Genomic DNA, 22486 nt, shown 5'->3' with positions numbered 1-22486 from the left:
GACTTTTTTGTTGGGAAACAGTCATTGGTTTTAATTTTTGTAATACAGATGTTACTTGGTAATTATCAGACCACTGCCTGGCCTGCTGAGTTCCTCCAGCATTTTGTGTGTGTTGCTTGGATCTCCAGCATCTGCAGATTTTCTTCTGCTTGAAAATGTTCTTTAAGTTTTGCTGGGTGCAGGCATGGACTGGTTCCCTTACTGAGTTTGGATTTGCAAATAACATTGTACAGTCCCCAGTGGTCCCCATTTCTGATTTTATGATGGAAAGAAGGTCATTGATGAAGCACCTGAAGACAGTAGGGCTGAGGACATTCTATACACCAGTCTAAACATTTCATTCCCTCCCCTCCCCAGTGGATGGTGGATATTACATGTACTATCTATAAAATGCATTGCAGTTGTAAAGAAGTTCTACAGTGATGTTCTGGGGCTGGGATGATTGACTTCCAACAGTCACACTGTAACAACCTATAGTTTAGCTGAAGTTTGGCTTGATGTACTTCGTTGTTGGAACTGGATCACTAGATCGACTGAAGGATCTGCATCTGAGCTGTAGTGCTCCAAGTATTTACTGTGGGGTGGAATCAAGGACACTCATGTGAGGAAACAGTCTTGGCTGAGGAGGTCCTGGTAGAGTTCTTTCCAGTGAGTGCAGATTGTCTCTCTATCCTCTGTAAACTTTCTTCTGTGCATGCTTTGTTAGATCACTTTGGTACATCTCTGGTTATTGTGTGAGGGGAAAGGGAGGATGTCAAAGTTGTTGAACGGTGTGGAGATTTCAGGTGATAATTAACTAGGCAGATGACAAACAGTACTCATTGCCTACTCACGGAGGCTACATGTGAAACCAATTGGAGTCAAACTAGTCCTGTCAGATATTGAATACTGATGAGGAAAGTCAGCAACATGAGATAACTAGTACTGCATACATCAAGAGGATTGAAAGAGTACAAAGAAAATTTACAATGTTGCCAGGACTTGAGGACCTGAGGTAAAGAGAAAGATTGAATATGTTAGGACATTTTTCCTCCTGGAGAATTGGTGAATGAAGAGAGGTTTGATAGAGGCATGTAAAATTAAGAGGAAGAGAGGTAGGATGTGGCGCGTGGCCAAGTGGTTAGGGTGTTCGACTACCGACCTGAAGGTTGTGAGTTTGAGCCCAGCCTGTGTGTCCTTGAGCAAGGCACTTAACCACACAATGCTCCCAGCTGAAAAATGGGTACCAGCAAAAAAAAATGCTGGGGGTCAACCTCGCGATATGCACTCTGCATTTGTAGGGAGAGCAGTGAGAAGATACAAGTATTTAACACTTCTCCATGCCTCTCAGTGATTCATAAAGTTAGAGTAGGAATCCACACATTGATCATAATACTCTGTTCTGAAGTTGCTGCATTGATGAAGGATCCCTTCACTTCTGTCCAAGGCAATGAGTCGAGGAGCAAAACAGCCCAGATACAGGTCATTCAGCCCAACTGGCCCCTGTTGACCATGGTGCCCACCCAGTTAGTCCCAATTACTGTGTATGCCCCATATCCCCCTAATCCCTTTCCCTCCAAGTGCTTCTTAAATGATACTACTGTACCTGCCCCAACCATTTCTTTTGGCAGCTTTTTCCACATACTCACTGTCCTCTGTGTTGAAATGTTGCCCCTCAGGTCCCTTCTAAATCTTTTCCCTCTCACCCAAAATCTAAGCCCCCTAATTTTTGATTCCTCCACCTTGTGGAAAATACTGTTACCATACACCTTATCCACTCCTGTCATAAATTTTATATATTTCTGTAAGATCACCCCTCATTCTCCTATATTTCAAAGAATAAAAATCTACCTTGGCAACACTCCCTATATCTCAGATTCTCTAGTACAGGCAACATTATCGTAAATCTTTTCTCCACTTTTCCACATCTTTTCTGCATCATCTTTCCTATAATAGAATGAGCAAAACGGTATACTGATCTCCAAGTGCACCCTCACCAAGACTTGTACAACTGCAATATAATGTCAACTGCTGTACTCATTGCCGTGACTAATGAAGACCACCATGTCTACCTGTGATGTTGCTTTTAAATGAACTTCTACCCCCCAGTCTCTCTGTTCCAATATACTCCTTAATGCCTGACCATTCATTGTGCAAGTCCCATGCTGGTCTGACTTCCAAAACTCATCACCTCATACTTGTCAGTTTTGGAATCCTTTTACCACTCCTTGGTCCACTTCCCTAACCGATCAAGATCCCCTCACAATCTACGATAACCTTCTTCACCAAAAGCTACATCTCCTAAATTGGTGTCAACCGCCAAATTACTGATCAAGCCTTGTGGATCCAAGTAATTCATACGAATAATGAATAACAAGAATCCCGTGGCACGTGACTAGTCATTGGCCTCTATTCCGAGAAATAATCTTCAATCATCACCCTCTCCTTCTTATCTTGGAGCTAAAATTGACTCCACCTTACTAGCTCTCTGAATTCTTGGGATCTAAACTTGCAGACTAGACCACCATGAGAGATCTTGTCAAAGGCCAAGGAGACAACATCTACTGCCTAACTCTCGTCTACCTTTTGATTACTTCTTCAAAAAAGGTTCACCGAGCATAACCTTCCCTGCACAAAGCTATGCTGGTTCTTCCTAATCGGATTCTGTCTAAATGCTGATAGATCCTGTCACTCAGAATCTGCCCCTCCCCCCTCAGTAACTTCCCCACCACTGATATCAGGGTAACCCTGACACCAGGGTGTGGTAATGTCATTCAGTTCACTGCATTACTGCTGCTTATAAATAATGGGATTCTGCAGATGCTGGAACTCCAGAGCAACACTCACAAGATGCTGGTGGAACTCAACAGGTCAGGCAGCATCCATGAAAATGAATAAACAGTCGACGTTTAGGGCCAAGACCCTTCAACAGGGCTGGAAAGGAAGGGGGAAGACGCCAGAACAAGAAGGGGGTGGGGAGGGGAAGGAGTACAAGCTAGAAGGTGATAGATGAAGCAAAGTGAGTAGAGGAGGGATATGAAGAAAGGAGGATGGGGGAAGGGAAGGAGGTGGGTTACCAGGGGCAACAGGCAGGTGATGTAAGAAGGGAGCCAGAGTGAGGAATTGAAGAAAAGGGAAGGAGGAACGTTACCAGAAGTTAGAGAAACTATTTATTACTGTTATTAATGTGAAGTTATGTGCCACATCATAGGACCTAAGTGATCATAGCCTTTTCATGAACATGATCGTTCTTGGCAAATTTTTCTACAGAAGTTGTTTGCTGTTGCTTTCTTCTGGGCAGTGCCTTTACAAGACGGATGAACCCCAACCCCCCCAAAGCCATTATCAATACTGCCTGGCGTCAGTGGTCACAGAACCTGGACTTGCTTTTAGCACCAGCTGCTCACACTGCTCCCATGGCTTTTCATAACTCTAATCGGGAGGGCAGGGGGGGTGGTGGGCGGTAGGGCTAAGCAGGTGCTACACCTTGCCAAGGGCTAGCAGAGGGAAGGAGTACCTTACACCTTCTTTGCTGGAGACGCATTTAAGTGGTTGCAAATATAGGTAGTTGCATTAAGCACTTGCACTCTGCGCTCACCATACAGGGGTGGTGGGGAGCCTCATCAGTAAGACAGTCGACCCTACTTTGCTGAGCATGAAGTATACAAGGCAAATGGGTGTTATTAAATGTGTGGCCACAGGTAAATCAAGTCAGATTGTGCACATACCTTGGATGCATCCCACGCAGTGTATGTTAACCTTCCAGTTGTGGAGTAATCAACAACATAAAATATCAGAAGGCTCACAATTAAAACAGGGCTTATGACCACCCAGGTAATTATCCAGTACCAGTTTGGTTTTCGTCCCACCATCATTTTAATCTCATTCCGGAACCTGTAACAGACAACTTACTCATTAGTTGTTATTCCGTATCATCAAAAAAATGCTTGCAATTGTAATCAATTCTGTGAAAGAGCCTTTTATGGTGCCCTTCTAGGCCAGATTTCCATGAAGTACTTTGGAATTGTTGCTATTGTGCTAGTATAGAGAACAAAACAGCAGCCAATCTGATCACAGTGAGATTTCAGAAGCAAGAATCAGGTTCTAACAATGCCTTCCAGTACTAGCGACCCGGGTTCAATTCCCTGCACTGTCTGTAGGAGTTTGTGTGCTCTCCCTGGGACCCTGGGGTTTTCCTCCCACAGTCCAAAGATATACCAGTTGGTAGGCTAATTGGTCGTTGTAGATTGTCACCTATTAGACTAGGGTTAAATTGGGGGGGGGGGGGGGGGTTGCTGGACGGCGTGCTCGATAGGCCGGAAGGCTGTTGCTCAAAAAATACAAAAATAAATGATCTGTTCCTTGTGATGCTTCCTCATGGGTAAATATTTATCATAACACTGGGGAGAATACTTTTAACTCTGAAGAGTGTAACTAGATCTTTTATGTGTGCTTGAGAAAACAGAATGCTCTTGGTTTAAAGCCTTATTCTAAATATGGCATTTCCAGCAGTGCTTTACTCTCTCTGTGCTGTATGGGACTGTCGAGTTCAAATTCAAGTTTAATTATCATTCAACCATACATGAATACCCATGAATAAAGTCAAACAAAACAGCACTAATAGTCATACACAGCACAAGGCATATTGTACACGTATAAAATAGCAAGCAAGCATACAGTTACACACGAAAAACAGAAAAATATAGTTCAAGTCCTGGAGTGACATGTCCTGTAAATTGATGGTGCATGGACATTATTGGCAAGAACAAGCAGTTCAATCGTGGTGCTTGAGTTTATGCCTCTGGAGTGGGGGCATTGCTGGTGAATACATAGCTCAAAATGTATAATGAATAGATATAAAATGTCCGACAGTATTATTGTGTCTGTTTATTAAATTACTGAATGGTCTCTTATTCCCACACAAACCCACTTCCATATACAATGGATTCTGAATAATTGGGTCATCGGTTTAGCAGCTCAGTCACTTATTTAGGACAATACTTTAGGAACAAAAACAATTTGAGAAAATAGCCGTGATTCCCTTCACTTATCTGGGACACTGCCATTTAACTGGGGCAGGAGAATGTTGCTGAACATTTTCTAACTAGCGTCAGTCATGTGCAAGTCGTGTAGCTGTTAGACACTATATCATGCTTACAGCAAACAATTTTAAATAATTTCACTTGCGTATGTCTATGTTCATAGAGCAGTGATTTTTGTCACTGATAGTTGGTCGGTAATGAACAGTAAGACAATTCCTAACTGCTTTGCTCACTGTGGTTTGAAGTATTCAGGCTTGGAGATACCAGAAATGGCTGGGAGTGAAAATGTTAACAATTTTACTACTTCAACAAACTAGGAACTACAATACGAAGAATTTGAAGGTATCGACATAATCTTGAATATTACAAAGAAAATGAAGATTTTTGAGGAAGCAAGCATAAAAAGCATTGTATGAAAACAGTCCACTTTCTGCACCAGGTGTCTGTGCTGATTTTGATCATTTACAGTCACTCAAAAGAACACAGCACTGTACACTGAATTCCTTTACTGATAACTATTAGGAACTAACATTTATCAATGGAAGAATTTCTTTTAGTGTTTTAGTATTATTGATAGTACATAGAACATAGAAATTTACAGCACATTACAGACCCTTCAGCCCACAACGTTGTGCCTACCATTTAATGGACTCTAGAGACTGCCTAGAATTTCCCTAGCGCATAGCCCTCTATTTTTCCAAGCTCCATGTACCTATCTAAGAGGCTCTTAAAAGACTTTATTGTATCTGCTTCCACCACCAATGCCAGCAGTGCATTCCATACACCCACCACTCTCCGTGTGGAAAACTTACCCCTGACCTTTTTCCAAGCACCTTAAAAACTATGCTCCCTCATATTAGCCATTTCAGCCCTGGGGAAAAGCCTCTGACTATCCACACAACCAATGCCCCTCATCATCTTATACGCCTCTATCAGGTCACCTCTCATCCTCTGTCGCTCAAGGAGAAAAGGCCAAGTACACTCAACCTTACTGGTCTCTGTAATTTCCTGGGTTATCTCTACTCTTTCTTGAACAAGGGAACAACATTTGCAACCCTCCAATCCTCTGGTATTTCTCCCATCCCTATTGATGATGCAAAGATGAGCAAGGGGCTCAGCAATCTCCTCCCTCACTTCCCACTGTAGCCTGAGGTACATCTCATCTGGTCCCGGTGACTTATCTGACTTAATGCTTTTCAAAAGTTTCAGCACATCCTCCTTCTTAATGTCTATATGCTCAAGTGTTTCAGGCTGCTGCAAGTCATCCCCACAACTGCCAAGCTCTTTTTCCCTGGTGAATACAGAAGCAGAGTATTCATTAAGTACCTCCACTACCTCCATGCACACATTTTCACTATTGCATCTGATTGGTCCTATTATCACACGGCTCATCCTCTTGCTCTTCACATACTTGTAGAATGCCTTGGGGTTTTCCTTAATCCTGCTCACCAAGGCCATCTCATGGGCCCTTCTGACTCTCCTAATTCCATTCTTAAGCTCCTTCCTAGCAACCATGTAATTTTCTAGAGCTCTAACAGTACCTAGTTTCTTGAACCTTTTGCAAGCTTTGCTTAACTAGATTTTCTACAGGTTTTGTACACCATGGTTCTTTAACTCTACCATCCTCTCCCTGACTCAATGAAACATACTTATGTAGAACTCCATGCAAATGTTCCCTGAACGTTTCCCTGAGAACATCTGCTCCCAATTTCTGCTCCTAAGTTCCTGCCTAATAGCATCACATTTTCCCCTACCCAATCAAATGCTTTCTCAAATTGTCTGATTGAATCCCTCTCCAGTGCTATGGTGAAGGAGATTGAGTTGTGGTCACTACCTCCAAAATGCTCTCCCACAGAGAGATCTGACACCTGACCAGGTTCATTTCCCAATACAAGTACAGCCTCTCCTCTAGTTGGCTTATCTACATTTTTTGCATCAGGAAACCTTCCTGAACCCACCTAACAAACTCCAGCCCATCTAAACCCCTTGCGCTAAGGAGATGCCAATCAATATTAGGAAACAATAACCCTATTATTATTGCGCCATTCCAGAACCTGCCTCCCTATCTGCTTCTCAATACCCCTGTTACTATTGGGGGAGGGGGGGGTCTATAAAAACATCCACTGTAGAGTTATTGCCCCCTTCCTGTTTCTGACTTCCACCCACATGGACGCAGTAGACAATCCCTCCATGACTTCCTCCTTTTCTGCAACTGTGATACTATCCCTAAATAGCAATGCCACGTCCCACCTCTTTTGCCTCCCTCTCTGTTCTTTTGAAATATTTAAAGCCTGGCACACTCAGCATCCACTCCTGCTCCTGAGACATCCAAGTCTCTGTAATGGCCACAATGTCACAGTTCCACGTATTGATCCATGCTCTAAGTTCATTCGCCTTGTTTATGATACTCCTTGCATTAAAGTAGACGCATCTCAAACTATCAGGCTGGGTGTACCTTTGCTCAAACATCTGACTATCCTTCCTCATGAACTCTGCACAAGCTGTCTCTACTTGTGCTCCAAACTCCTCATCCTCTGCCTCTGCATATCTAGTTCAAACCCTCCTCAACAGCATTAGCAGACCTCCTCGCCAGGATATTGATCCCGCTCAGACTCAAGTGCAACCCGTCCTTTATGTTTAGGTCACACCTGCCCCAGAAGAGGTCCCAGTGATCCAAAAACCTGAATTCCTGCCCCCTGCTCCAATCTTTCAGCCACACCTACATCTGTTATCTTCCCCCCAACAGTACTCAGAATTGAGTACTTATTGTTAAGGGAGCAGTCACGGGGTGCTCTCCACTACCTGATGCCCTCCCTTCACTCTCCTGCCGTTCACCCACATATCTGTCTCCTGTGGTCCTGGGGTGACTTCCTGTCTATAACTGCTGTCTATCACCTCCTCACTCTCCCTAACAAGCTGAAGGTCATCGAGCTGCTGCTCCAGTTCCTTCACTTGGTCTCCAGGGAGCCTCAGCTTGATGCCCCTGGTACAGATGTGGCCATCAGGGAGGCTGGTAGTCTCCCGGACATCCCACATCTGACACCCAGAAGAGAAAACTGGCCTCACAGTCACACCCACTATTCTAATGCGCCGAGCCCCGCGAAACGCTCCTTTTTTAAACTTTTCTCCACGACCTGAGCAAAGCTCTTTCTCTCTCTCCTCTTTGAATTGACTGGTCCGCTGCTAATGATAGTGTTCTAATTTATTCTGTATTTCATTGAAATATATAACTTGTTACTCAGTTAAACGGTAGTTTATCTTTTTAACTATTTCTATAAAAGTTCAGCTAATTGGAGCAGCTGCTTAATTGGGCCAAAATGTACTGGTCCTAATGTGTCCCCATTAACCAGAATCCACTGTATATGGCAAATTATAAATGCAAAAAAGTACTTAATCTTTAACTTTATCAATTCATTTGAAAGCAGTTTCTTTGAAATACCAACAGAAAGGCTGAATGAGTCTTTCAGTTTCTAGGCACAGGGTAACACCACTGCAACGGAAACAATTTCTTATAACATCCCTTATCAATATCTCTCATAATTCTGTACATCTCTGATATGCCCCCCCCCACGGACAAACCCAGCTCACGTAGTCTCTCCTTAACTGAAATGGTCCATCCCAGGAAACTGTAATCTTCTCTGCACACTTTTCACAGCAATGGTACAATATTCCAGACGTGGCGTCACTAACATTTACAAACGCTGTACCAAGACGTAGATGCATTTATATTCTTTTCCCCAGTTTATTTTTTTTATTTATTGAGATACAGCATGGAATAAGCCCTTCCAGCCGCATTGCCCAGCAACCTCCAACTTAATCCTAGCTTAATCACAGGACAATTTCCAATGACTAATCAGTCGCTGTGGGAGGAATCAGTATTTGGCCTGTGGGAGGAAACATGAGAAAGCTGGGGGGGGGATGCACAGACTCCTCACAGTTGACACTGAAATCGAACTTTGAACCCTGACCCTCCGAGCTATAATAGTGCCGTACTACCTGCTACTCAATCGTGGCGCCTGTATCCCACAAGCAAGCACCCCATTGCCTACATCATTCCCCATCTACCTATGCAGCCACCACCAGGGATCTTTTGACTTGTATGTACTGTGTTCCTCAATACCGGCAGAGTCTATGACCAGATAGCACAGCTTCAGAACAGGAGGACGCCACTTCGAAATAGAGACTTCTTTAGCTTGAAGGCAATGAATCTGTGGAATTCATTATTGCAGATGGGTGTGGAGGCAAAGCCATTATGTTTATTTGAAGCAGAGGTTGATAAATTCATTGGAGGTGATAATCTGTAGCCTGAAGGCAAAAAATATAAATTTCTCCTTCTGGAGAACAATTCCCTCCGCCCCCAATGTTCTTCTTTTTCCCCACTGACTTTTTACCTGTTCTCACTTGCCTAATACTTCCCTCTAGGTCCCTTCCCCCCTCCTTTTCTCCTATAGGCCACTCTACTCTCCAATCAGCTTATTTCGTCTCCAGCCCTTGCCCTTTCTGCCCATCTGGGTTCACCTATCGCCTTCCTGCTAGCCTCTTTCCCCTCTCCCCCCCCACTTTTTTAATATTCTGGCATCTCCCCCCTTCCTTCTCAGTCCTGAAGAAGGGTCTCAGCTTGAAACAGCGACTGTATACTCTTTTCCATAGATGCCGAGTTGCTACAGCATTATGTGTACGATTCTCTGTACTTCCAGCAGCTGCAGACTTTCTCATGCTTGTTGATAAATTCTTGATTAGAATGGCAAGATTCAAGTTTTAAGTTTATTCATCACGTGTATGTCAACACAGTGGAATGCATCACTTGCATAAACAACCAACACACCCAAGGGTGTGCTGGGAACAGCCCGTATATTCCAGTGCCAACAAAGCTTGGCTGAGCCACACAGAACTCAACAAGTAACAGCAGCAGAGTCGAGCTCTGCTCTTCCTTCCTCCTGTCCGCACAGGTCTCCGACTCCAGGTCTGACACCCAACATCTGACCACAGATGTCTCGCGTTCCTGTCGCTGGTCTGGAGCTGAGACTTAAGACTCTGGCCCGACTTCTAATCCCTGCTCTTAGACCCTATCCTGACCCCCATGTCCCCAAAACCATCAGAACAAACCATTAAAAATCAAGCAAATAAATTAAAAACAACTAAATTGTAGCTCAGCACCATCTTGAACTTTGTGTCGAAGGTTATGGAGAGGATGCAGGATTGAAAGAAAATAAATCAGTCAGGATTGAATGACTGAGCAGAATTGAAGCATTGAATGGCCTAATTTTGCTCCTTTGTCTTACCCTCTTGGGCTCTTTCACAGTATATGTTGAACACTTATTGGACCTCCCCCCCTCCCCAAAATGCATCACCTCATAGTTATCAGGATTTAAATCTACCCTACATTGCTCTGTCCAAGTTACCAGCTGATCAATATTAATTCTTCAGCCCAAGACCACTGTTCCCACCATTATCTACAACAGCACTATGATTCCAAAATGGACACTACCTCACTTTTCCATAGATTTAAAAATAAGCAAAACAGAAATAAGATAACTATTAAACCTATATGCATATACTCACTAACTGATTTACTTATTTTTTGCTTTCTATATGATCGTGCATTGAATTGTACTGCTGCTGCTAAGTTAACAAGTTTCATGACATATACCGGCGATAACGAACCTGATTCTGATTCACCACTGTTGGGAACATCACCTGCTTCGTTCATTCATATCTGAGTTGTTAATGTATATAACAAATAGCAAGAGTCACAGCACCCATCCCTGACATACAGCACTGATAACAATCTTCCAGTCAGAAAGCCCTCCACCGTAACCTGCTGTTTCTGATAATCAAATTAACTTTGGATCCTTTGTTCCAATTCATCTCATGGGCTTTTTGAGCCCGCCTGCTGTATGTATATTTTCATGGAAAGAGACAGCTGTTCAGTGAAGTAATACAGAAGTATTTAGGTGTTTTGGCACACTGAGCACAAAAGTTTTCAGGTAGCTTCAAGCAAGTAATTTAGAAGGCAAATAGCATGTTGGATTTTACTGTAAAGAGGTTGGAATTCAAAAATAGGAAAAAATTTTAAAATTACAAAGGCTGTTTGTGAGATCGTACTTGAAGTACTGTGTCAAGGCTTGGTCCTCTTACCTAAAAAGGGATTAGCAGCTTTACAGACCGTCTAAAAGAAATACCACAGGCTAATTTCTAGGACGAGAGGATGGTCCTGTCAAGGGAAGCTAGAGGTTGGAATTTAGGAGTGATCTTATTGAAACATTTAAGATTCTCGGGGGGGGGGGGTGGTTGCTTGACAGGGTAGGTATTGGAATGTTTTCACTCGCAGAAAAATCTCATATGAGGGGAGATAAGGGGATGGTGATGCAGAGGGTGGTACATCTCTGGAGTTGTGGAGGTTACAGGTAGGTAAGATTTTGTAAGGTCAATTGATTGGGGGATTTATAGATCTGGCACAGAGAAGGAGTTAGGCCAGTGTGGATATGCCCTGATTATATTAAAGATGGGGTTGTTGGTTTACTCGTTTCCTGTGTTCTTGTGAGAGCAGAGTCTCGGGGGAGCAATGTAGACGTTTTTTAAACAGCATTGGTCCTACTGGAATAAAATACTCCTGTAATATACTGTCTGAAAAAACTAAAAGGATAAGATTTATAGCCAACGGCTGAACTAGGAAGAGTGTGGTAGAAATTAGCTTTTCTGTAAAGGAAAAACTTTGATTCAGTCAATTATTTACTTTTTGATTATCATTTGCCCTTTATGATCTACTTCTTTATGATTATTATAGCCACATAGATGAAATGATTAATTAAAAAAAAAATCACATTTCATAGACAGCACTGCATAACATAGTCAGGACCCTCAGACTAAGTTCTAAAATATTATAAAAGCCTTGGTCAGTGTTGATATCTAGTTTGCAAAAGATCATGAGTATGCTTTTTTGTGAATTTTTTTTAAGCCTTTTCCATTCCATTCCTTGCTGGAAATGCAAACTCTGGCAGAAGTAAGATTACATTCCGCCTAGCGAGCTATCAGAGAGAGATCATAACTTGACAAACTGCCAGAGGAATGGCTCAAGCAAGTGCTGTAAAGGAGAGGCAGTACTTTTCCATTCTGACCGTTTTTTAAAAAAAACATTTCAATGGCTGGCGAGGGAAATAAAAGGGACTCCTTTATGCAGCTTGTGGGTGGGGTGAGGTTTGGAGCGGTTTGAATTGAGATTGTGTAACCTACATGTGAAGGTCTGTACAGGAAGTAGCGCGCTGTTAATTTCAGCTTTGCATGTGGACTTTAGTTTGTCTCTGAGACTGATGAGTGTCAATTCGAATGAAGTAAGGAAAGACAACCACCAAGATTAAACATTAAAAAGGGGAGTTACAAAGTTCTTCAAGGACAAGCAAAATAATAAGTAATCTTATGTAATAATAGTTTTAAATTTATCTTCTGTTAATCTAACAAATGAAGCATCCAGGGAATGCACATTCTGCAACGTATGGGAATTTCTGCTGGCTCACCACAAGGAGGACAGCAGCGGGGGCAAGAATGGTTTGCTTCAATTCGAGCACCGGGTTTTGGAGCCCGAACAAGAACTGAGGTCACAGTGATTAACCTTTGAGTTTGTGGCTGACATCATTTGGGAAGTGATCACACTCAAGAGAATGTAGGCAGAGTGACAAATGGACAAAAAAAGGCCGTTCAGGAGGTGGCTAAGGGCATTTTATTCTCCCGTATTCATTTCTGAGTACTGACGGGGAACAGGTTTCCCTTGGGGACTTCAGCCAAGGGTGCAACCTCAGACCATGGAAAAGAAGGGAAAAATCAATATGGTTGTCAGGATTCTATCGTTAGAAGAACAGGCAAGTGTTGCTGGAGTTAATGAAGTTATTCATCAGGACTCTTTGCCTCCCTACTCACAGGGATAAAGACATCACTGAGCGAATGGGGTAAAATGGACAACCAGATGTTGTGGTCTATATGTAGTGCTGGGGGGATGAGATCCTGCAGGAAGATTGTAAGGAGCTGGGAAAGAAATAGAAGCAGGACTTCAAAGATAATAATCTTCAGACTGCTCCTTGTACCATTGAGGATAGAAAGTAAGATAGCACAGATTCCATCAGTGAGGCCTCTGTCGGACAGGGTTGACTATGGCTGTTGTGTTCTAGCTGTCTGGATACGCAAGCCTGGGCATCACGATATGGAGAGCAAGCTGTTCACAGATAAATACAGGACAAAATGTGGCTCAGGATGGAGAAATTTAGGCTCCTGGGCATCTGGACCAATTCTTGAGGAGGGAGGGAGAGGGAGGAGAGAGGAAGGAGAGAGAGTGAGGGGGAGAGAGTGGAGAGAGAGTGAGGGAGGGGGAGAGAGTGGAGAGAGAGTGAGGGAGGGGGAGAGAGTGCAGAGAGAGTGAGGGAGGGGGAGAGAGTGCAGAGAGAGGGAGGGAGGGGGAGAGAGTGCAGAGAGAGGGAGGGAGGGGGAGAGAGTGCAGAGAGAGGGAGGGGGAGAGAGTGCAGAGAGAGGGAGGGAGGGGGAGAGAGTGGAGAGAGAGGGAGGGAGTGGAGAGAGAGGGAGGGAGTGGAGAGAGAGGGGGAGGGAGTGGAGAGAGAGGGGGAGGGAGTGGAGAGAGAGGGGGAGGGAGTGGAGAGAGAGGGGGAGGGAGGGAGTGGAGAGGGGGAGGGAGGGAGTGGAGAGGGGGAGGGAGGGAGTGGAGAGGGGGAGGGAGGGAGTGGAGAGGGGGAGGGAGGGAGTGGAGAGGGGGAGGGAGGGAGTGGAGAGGGGGAGGGAGGGAGTGGAGAGGGGGAGGGAGGGAGTGGAGAGAGAGGGGGAGGGAGTGGGAAAGGGGGAGAGAGGGAGGAGTGGGAGAGAGAGTGTGAGGAGAGGGAGAGAGTGTGAGGGGAGGGAGAGAGTGTGAGGGGAGGGAGAGGGAGAGAGTGTGAGGGGAGGGAGAGGGAGAGAGTGTGAGGGGAGGGAGAGGGAGAGAGTGTGAGGGGAGGGAGAGGGAGAGAGTGTGAGGGGAGGGAGAGGGAGAGAGTGTGAGGGGAGGGAGAGGGAGGGTGAGGGGGAGGGGTGGAGAGAGTGAGGGGGTGGGAGAGTGAGAGTGAGGGTGAGGGGGTAGGGGAGGGGTGGGAGAGGGAGAGGAAGGGGAGGGGTGGAAGAGGGAGAGGAAGGGGAGAGGTGGGAAAGAGAGGGGTGGGGGAGAGAGGGAGGGAGAAGGAGGGGGTGAGGGTTGAAAGAGAGGAACTGGGTGGTGAGGTTTGAGGGGGGGGGGAGGGTTGGGAGAGTAGGGGGGAGGGTTGAGAGAGAGGGGGCAGAGCAAGACATAAAACGGGGCCAGGTATTTAAATGTGAGATTTACTCACATGGTTGCTCGGATGCATATCCAAATATCAACACTTTGTCTATTTGTTCATGCCCTGCAGTGTGTAATGTATTAAGCACTACAACAAGAAACATACAAGCTTGACCTTTCATTCCTGCCGCTCTGTCTTTGTTTTACAGATACAATAATAGCATCCTTTGATAACATTAAGTTGGTCCAATTAGTGACCATGGCTTTGAGTCCAGAGACTGTTCTGGTTCCACTCCATAAAACAAGAATCATGCTCCACTGCAGTGCTGAGGGAATACTGCCCTGTCAGAGGTCTTTTGTTAAGACTTTGAAATAAGGCACAACAGCAAGGAAGAGTGGAAGAGTTTGCCTCATTTTTCTGGCCCAAACTTATCACTTCAATAGAATATGTGGTCATTAACATGCTGCTAGTTGTGGGAGCTTGCTGTGTGCAATTTTGGCTACAATGTCGGCTACATTGCAACTGGCATTGTGTTTCAAAAATATTTAATGTGGTATAATATTTTAGATATGTAGGTATATTCTTTAGTTAATTTTCCTTTACTGATCTCTAAATGCGAATGAAAATGTCAATAGTGTAGCCTTAAACAAAAACAGCAGGGAGATTCCAGGCAGTTTCTGGAGTGGGTTACATGGCCTGCACAACATTGTGGGCCGAAGGGCCTGTAATGCGCTGTAGATTTCTATGTTTCCTCGTTTTATCTCTACGTGGATCTCATTCTGAAGAAGATGTGCCATTGATTGGGAAAAAAAGATTAATGTACTTGCTTTTTTATTCCGTAGACATAACAGACTCCAACGACTTCAATCAGAACGATTATTAAAAGTGCCAGCGTTGCTGCATAGTCATTGAATATAACAAACCAATAATTGCCTGCTTCAGTGGTGAAAATGATCCCTATAACACAAGCTAAAAGGCACGTGATACCTACAAAATATAAGAAAGGCAGGACTTAGTGCATGATAATCAAAAGCATAACATAAAACACATTTACCCCAGCTTGATATATCATGGCTTTTATCTACGGTATGTAAATCAACAGTTTCAGTTATTGTAAAACTCTATTTTAACACCCTCTTTCACTGTTAATGATCTGAATTATAAAATAAATTCAGTTAAAAAGCTTGCCAACCTTTCCACGGTTAAGAGCTTCTTTCATGTCTATCACACGTGTATTGTGGGGAGAGGTGCCTTGATACTTCACTTGAAAATTTTAAGATAAATAGCTTATGCTGAGCTGCATGAGGAGACATTAGGGCAGACAGCTGAAAGCTTGGTCAAACAGATAGGTTTAAAATTGCTGTTGGGTTCCACAACAAATGAGAGAAGCACCATCACTGTGAGTGGGAGCTTACCACATGCAAAATGGTTGTCATGTTTTCTCCATTGCTCATGACAATGTTTCCAAAATATCCAATTGGCTATAAAGCTCTTTGAAATTCCTGACAGATATTTTTATTGGCTTCATTTGAGCTTGTGAGAGGAACTACTACAATTTACAGGGTTAATAGCTGGATTTTTTACAGTGTGAAAGAACATTGAGATCTTGGGATTCCTATTACATAGATCCCCTAAAGCTGGAGTGCAAGTTGATAGGGTGGTTAAGAAGGCATATGGTGTGTTGGCTTTCATTCGTCAGGAGATTGAGCTAACAGACCGACAAGTAATGTTTCAGCTCTATCAAACTCTGATTAGATCACACTTGGAGTATTGTGCTTAGTTTAGATCACCTCATTCGAGAAGATGCAGAGATTTACCACGACACTGCTTGGATTAGAAAGCATGTTTTATGAGGATAGGTTGAGAGAGCTAGGAATCTTCTCTTTAGAAAGGAGGTGGATAAGAGGTGAGCTGAATGAGGCACAGATAGAGTGGACAACCAGGGTAGACATGTTTCCCAGGGTGGACGTGGCTAATAAGAGGGGGAATTACTTTAAAGTGATTGAGGGAAATTAGAGTGGGGATGTTTTTACAGAGATTGGTAGGTGCATGGAATGTGCTGCTGGAGTGGTGGTAGAGCCAGGTACATTAGGGACATTTATGAGATTCTTAGATAGTACACGGATGAAAGAAAAATGGAGGGCTATGTGGGAGTGAAGTGTTACATTGACCTTGGAGTAGGTTAAAGGGTTGGCACAACATCGTGAGCCAAAAGGCCTAAACTGTGTTGAACTGCTCTATGTTCTATGTAAATGTTCCTACACAGATTGTAGCAGGCATAGAAGGTTGGCAAGATCTTGCTGAAGATTTTTTAAAACACGTTTCGCCAACATCAGGAACTTTTGCTACAATTCACGTTTTGTAGATTGAACAACTAGTATCGAGAAAGTTAATTTAAAGTCAACAACCTTATCACTGTAACACTCTGGCTTACCTTGAACATAATGCAGAAAGGATTATTCATCAAATCCCAGTCAAGAGACTTAAGCACGTAAAGCTAGACAAGCATTCTTTTGAAATACTGAGGGAGCGCTCAACTGTTGGAGACGCCATCTTTGCATTAGATATAAATCAAAGAAGCTTTGCTCTTTTTGGGGCTAATAAAGGGTTGTGACACCATATAAAAATAAAGAGGGTGATCAGATCACGGCTTACCTATCATGACCTCCCTTGGAAGGTACTTTGAAATGATCTTCATGTCGCTGAGCGGCGTGATGACCCCTGCCATGTTTCCCAACATGCTGCCAATTCCCAGCATCAAGACCATCAAAAAGAACAATATCGACCAGATCTGTGATGGTCCTGGCATGCTCACAATGGCTTCAGTGAAGACTATAAATATAAGCCCTGTACCTTCAGCAGCCTAGTAAATGAAAGGATAAAATTCCATTAGAAAACAGAGCACTGGAAAGAATCAAAGAATTGCAGAACGATGGATTAAAGTAACAGGCTATCCTGCTTATTATGCCTGTACAGTACCAGAAATTGCTTCCTTTCTAATTTTGTTTTTTTTTGTCCACTAGCTAAGTATTCTAATGGGTGTAACAGATTAGGGAGTTGCAGAACATCTTGAAAAGGCATGGTGAAAAGCTAAAAGTTGCAGACAAAAGAGACCGCATATACTGGAATCTAGAGCAACAACCAATTTGTTGAAGGAACTCAATGGGCTGAGCATCATCTGCGGGGGCAAAAGAGCTGTTGATGTTTTGGGTCAAAACTCTGTAGCAGGTCTAGAAGTTGCAGGTTACATTGGTATCAAAGACGAGGGTAGGAAAAAGGAATGAGGTTCTCTGAAGTAGGGTTTCTGCCCGAAACGTCAAATGTTTATTTATTTCCATTGATGCAGCTTGGCCTACTGAGTTCCTCCAGCATTTTGTGTGTGCTACTTTGGTTCTCCAGCACCTTCAGAATTTCTCATGTCTGGCATTATAGGAAGGCTGTAGAAGCTTTAGAGAAGGTAACTGAGCTTGGACTTTTTCTCTGTGGAGAGGAGGAGGATGAGAGGTGACTTGATAGAGGTGTATAAGATGGTAAGAAGCATTGATAGAATGATCAGCCAGCTTCTTTTTCCACAGGGCAACAAGGGCTAATACGTGAGAGCGTAATTTTAAGGTGGTTGGAGGGAAGTATAGCCGATGTCAGAGGTAGTTTGTTTTATATTACACAGAGATGGATAAGTGAATGAAGTGCCCTATCAGGGGTAATGGTAATGGTGGATACATTAGGGACATTTAAAAGACTCTTTGATAAGCACAAGGAAGAAAGAAAAATGGAGGGTTACGTGGGCGGAAAAAAGTAGGTTAAACAACACAACATCATGGGGTGAAGGGCCTGTACAATGCTGTACTGCTCTGTGCGCTGTTTATCTCAGGATTACTCCCAGTGCTGCTTGCTAATAAGTACAAGAATAGGAGGACAGTACAACTGAATGCATGGCTGGAAGAATGGTGCATTGAGGGAAAGGGAGGGCTTCAGATATCTGCCGCACTGGGACTGTTTCTGGGGCAGATGCAAAGTGAAAATTGGATGCGTAGGACTGGAAGGAATATTCCCACAGGGTTGGGTTGCATGTGCAACTGTGGACATTTAAACTACCTTGGCTGGAGGATGAGATCCTCAGTGGAGGGAAACAAAACAGGAAGTGGAAGGTGCAAAAGTTGTTAAGTGAAATAATTAGCAGAAAAAATGTAAATAGTAAATGTAAGATCAAAGTGTGGAAAATGGTTCAAATGGCAAAATTAATAAATGCTCTTAGCTTTTTTAACAAGGTAACAATTAATGACATGACTGGTAGTATATTGCCATTGCAGAAATGTGACAGTGGGTCATTCAAAGAAAAGGACTGACTATTCAGGGATATTTAACTTCTAGGAAGGAAAAGCAACGGAAAATTAAATAGGGGTAGCATTGTCAATAAGAGATAAAACGAGCACAATAATGAGAAATGAACTGAGTCAGCAAAGCATGACTCAATTTGGAATCAATTCGAGTCATGCAAAAAAACAGGAAAGAGCAGGAAACACGTGGGGATGTACTGGACACTGAAACTTGGGCAGAAGTCAAGAAATTAGAACAATGTGTAATAATGGTAATGCAGTAGACTTTAATCTACATATACACTGTAGATGGGAGTGATAAGATGGAGGACAAACTTACTTATTTCTTTATTTAGAGAGAGAGCAGGGAGCAAGCCCTTTTGGCCCACCAAGCTGTACCACCCTGCAACCCACCCGTTTAATTCTAGCCGAAGCATAGGACAATTTACCACAACCAATTTAACTTATTACCTGGCACATCTTTGGACTCTGGGAGGAAGTCGAGCACCCGGAGGAAGTCCGCATGCACGTGGGCAGAACGTACAAACTTCCTTACAGAGGAATAGTGTCGCACTAACTGTTCCACTACCATGGCTCATGGAAAGTATATAAGTTTCCAGATTGATATATTGAAGAATACACCAGTGAGAAGGCTATTTAAGTCTGATTTGTGCGACAAGATTACATCATGGCATTATTGTAAAGGGTCCTTTAGTGAAGTGTACCCATAATACGATAGAAATTTAATTTGTTCATAATATTATTAATAATAACAAAGAGATTGAAAAAGAAATTTACATTGCACTTGAGAGTGGTGGACTTCAGTCTGTAACTATGGTCTTAAATCTCAACTAAGAAAGCTACAACGATATGGGGAGAAAGTTATTATCTGTTGTTTGGAAAAATAGATTTAAAGTTATTTTGGTGGTCAGCCAATGGGTAATATTTAAATAAATAATGCAGTAACTTGGAGGAAAAAAAACATTATTCTATTAAGCAAAACCTCTGTTATAAAAATTGAGCATGTGGAATGTTGCAGATCAGCCTTTGAATGCCACTGTTGCCTGACTGCTTCAAGAACAATATTTCTTGATGGTACACTTTCTTAGTATTTCGGGTTAGCTACAAAACTTCACGGGTTTACCAACTCAATACATGATTTCTTCAGAAAACAGATAGATGTGTGTAGAGTTAGCAGCCAAATAGGGAGGCATGTTGGAGTTCTTCCTACTGTTTTCCTAATATAGGAGAGTTGTACTGAACTCCTACCTAACTCAGCTGGTGCTACATTGAATGGTGTCAAGTGTGGCTGCTTGGATGCCTTAACTGCTGAAGGATACAAAAACCTCTAGCAGGATATGCATGAAATGAGGGAAAATGAGACAAGCTCAAGTAGACAACTTAGCTGGCATGGATGAGCGGGGCTGAGGGGTCTGTTCCAGTACTGTATAACTCTATGATTCAATGATTGAGTAACACTGAAGCGGTAAGCTGTCAAGAAATCCAACTGCCCTTGGCAGAGCAGCAGTGAAGGATTTAGAGAAGATATTTGGGAACAAGCATCTATCTCTACATACAAAGATTCAACTCGTAGACCTCACATAGAACAAACAAATAGCTCAAACCAAATCTCTCTCTGGAGGCTCAAATGACAAGACTCCACCTATCATATTTTGGGGCATGATGCAAAGAAACAGCTCCCCAGAAAAGGATATAATGCTCAGCAAGGTGGAAGGAGAATGGAAGAGAGGAAGGCCACCATGCAGAGTACAGACACAATAAGGACAGCAATGAACATAACGTTAGCTACAATGAGCCGCATTGTGTGAGGATCAAAACTCGTTTAGGGCAACCATTCATAGAGTCGGCATGAGTTGCCAAAATACAACTCGACGGCACTTAACAACAACATGACTGTGTATATGTAGCTTTCCAATAGTTGCATAAACTTGTCTTTCTGTTATTAAGCTTCCCTGTACCAACAGTCGAAGGTCTCCCTATACAGGTACATTTAAAATTGTGCAGTTTCATTTACTGTTACCTGATTCACATCCCAAACTACATGTCTACAGTAGCTACTTTCATGATGGATTCAAACGTGTGCACATATCCCAGGAGAACAGTGGAATAGCAATGTAGTCTTACAGCTCCAGAAGCCTGGGTTTGACTCTGACCTTTTGTGTTTGTGTGGAGTTTGCACATTCTCTCTGTGACTTTGTGGGTGTCCTCTAGTTGCTCCAGTTTCTTCCACAATGCAAAGATGTGTTGGTAGGGTAACTGGCTACTAAGAAATGTGATTTCACTAGCTTTAAAAAGTATACGGTTATAGCAACAGCATGGCACTGAGCAATTATCCCATGGTGGAGCAAGCTTAGAGGGATGAGTGGTCTAATCTGGCTCCTATTCTTTAATTCTTACCGTATCTAAATTAGATTGCAGGTCACAGACTTCAATTTGTGAGGAAATGCCGGCAAATGTGTCTGGTGCTGTTGAATTCAGGTGTGTTATCCATTTGCTGAGTGTGTCTGGAGTTATTGCCGTCTCCTCCAGTTCAAAAGTATTAGTTAATAGAAGAATTGTCCTGCAATTAGAGCAACAATACTTAAGGTTCAAAAGTTGAGCATCCAAGTGATCTTTTCAAAATTAGTGGAGTAGAACAATAACCAGCCACAATTACTCAACAGGAATGCAATGTCAAAGCCAAGGCAGAGCTAATGCCTTTTATGACTGTCCTTGAATAGATAAATCTCAAAACGACCTCTTGATAACAAAGCTGTAACTGATTTTATGACTATGCACAACTGTACAACTGATCTTTTAGCCTCCTCCCTACACTCTTTGTAGACTGTCTGCAGCTCAGTGGCCAGTAGTCTTGCCTTTGGGTGAACTTGAGTTCCCCTTCAGATTACATGGGTTGAGGATGTCCTACATTGCTGGAGAAGCCAGCATGAGATGCTAAACAAATGGTTTGTCTACACTCTCAGGTGGATACAAGGTGGTCACATTATTCACAGAATGCAGCCATTGTCTGGCGCTCTGGAAAACACCTCTTTTCACAGTGATGCTGGTTTGCATTTTTGTTTTCCTAAGGACCTTTCCACACCCCACCACCCCAAACTCCATTCTGATATGGCAACATCCATCTAACCGTGCCTTCAGACGAGTCTCAGCTCCAGACTCAAAGGAAACGGTAGATGCTGGAAATCTGGATCAACACACATAAAACACTGGAGGAGCTCGGCAGGTCCGACATCATCCATGGAAGAAAACTACCAGTCAACATTTCAGGCAGGACCCTTCATCAGGATTCTTCATTAGGAGCTGATGAAGACCTATTGAAGGGACATCGTCCTAAAACGTCAATTGTTCATTTTCATCTATAGATGCTACCTGATCTGCTGAGACCCTCCAGCATTTTGTGTGTGTAGCTCTAGACTCCTAGTTCAACTCCAAATCGTGCACCACCCACCCGCTGATCTCCAAGAATCACCTTTACGTGTACTCTTCAAGGCTTTGATATCAACCCTGCTGCCTTCCATTAAAGACATGTGAATTTTATTTCTTCACAGGATACAGGCATCACTGAGCATCATGAAATGTATCTAAACTGAAGAGGAAATTAAAAGTCAAATTGGTGAGTTAATAGTCATATATGGGTTAGCTCAGATTGGAAATGCAGATTTGCTTTCCTGAGGTCCATAAAGTAGCCCAACAGGATTTTTTCACCAATACACTCATTTCATGTTTACCATGACTACAACTAACTTCTTACTTAAAAGAAAAATCCATTTTTATTTAATTACTTGAATTTACATTCCCAGTTGCCACAGAGGTCTCTGGATCAACATCCAAAACTCCA

General features: G+C 43.1%; 1 protein-coding gene across 1 annotated transcript in view; it reads right to left on the bottom strand.

Moving 5' to 3' along the window:
* LOC140713788 (sodium- and chloride-dependent transporter XTRP3-like) overlaps window positions 1-22486 on the bottom strand; it is a 52800-nt gene that overhangs the window by 4937 nt on the left and 25377 nt on the right. Inside the window, exons 7-10 of the mRNA XM_073024320.1 lie at window positions 21046-21208; window positions 16967-17174; window positions 15139-15298; window positions 3708-3873 (exon numbers count right to left, since the gene is read on the bottom strand). Coding sequence (XP_072880421.1) covers window positions 3708-3873; window positions 15139-15298; window positions 16967-17174; window positions 21046-21208 — 697 coding nt within the window. The remainder of the gene's footprint in view (window positions 1-3707; window positions 3874-15138; window positions 15299-16966; window positions 17175-21045; window positions 21209-22486) is intronic.

The sequence above is a fragment of the Hemitrygon akajei genome, chromosome 20 (genome assembly GCF_048418815.1).
Source record: "Hemitrygon akajei chromosome 20, sHemAka1.3, whole genome shotgun sequence".
Taxonomy (NCBI): Eukaryota; Metazoa; Chordata; class Chondrichthyes; order Myliobatiformes; family Dasyatidae; genus Hemitrygon; species Hemitrygon akajei.
This window is presented reverse-complemented; position numbering and strand designations above follow the sequence as displayed.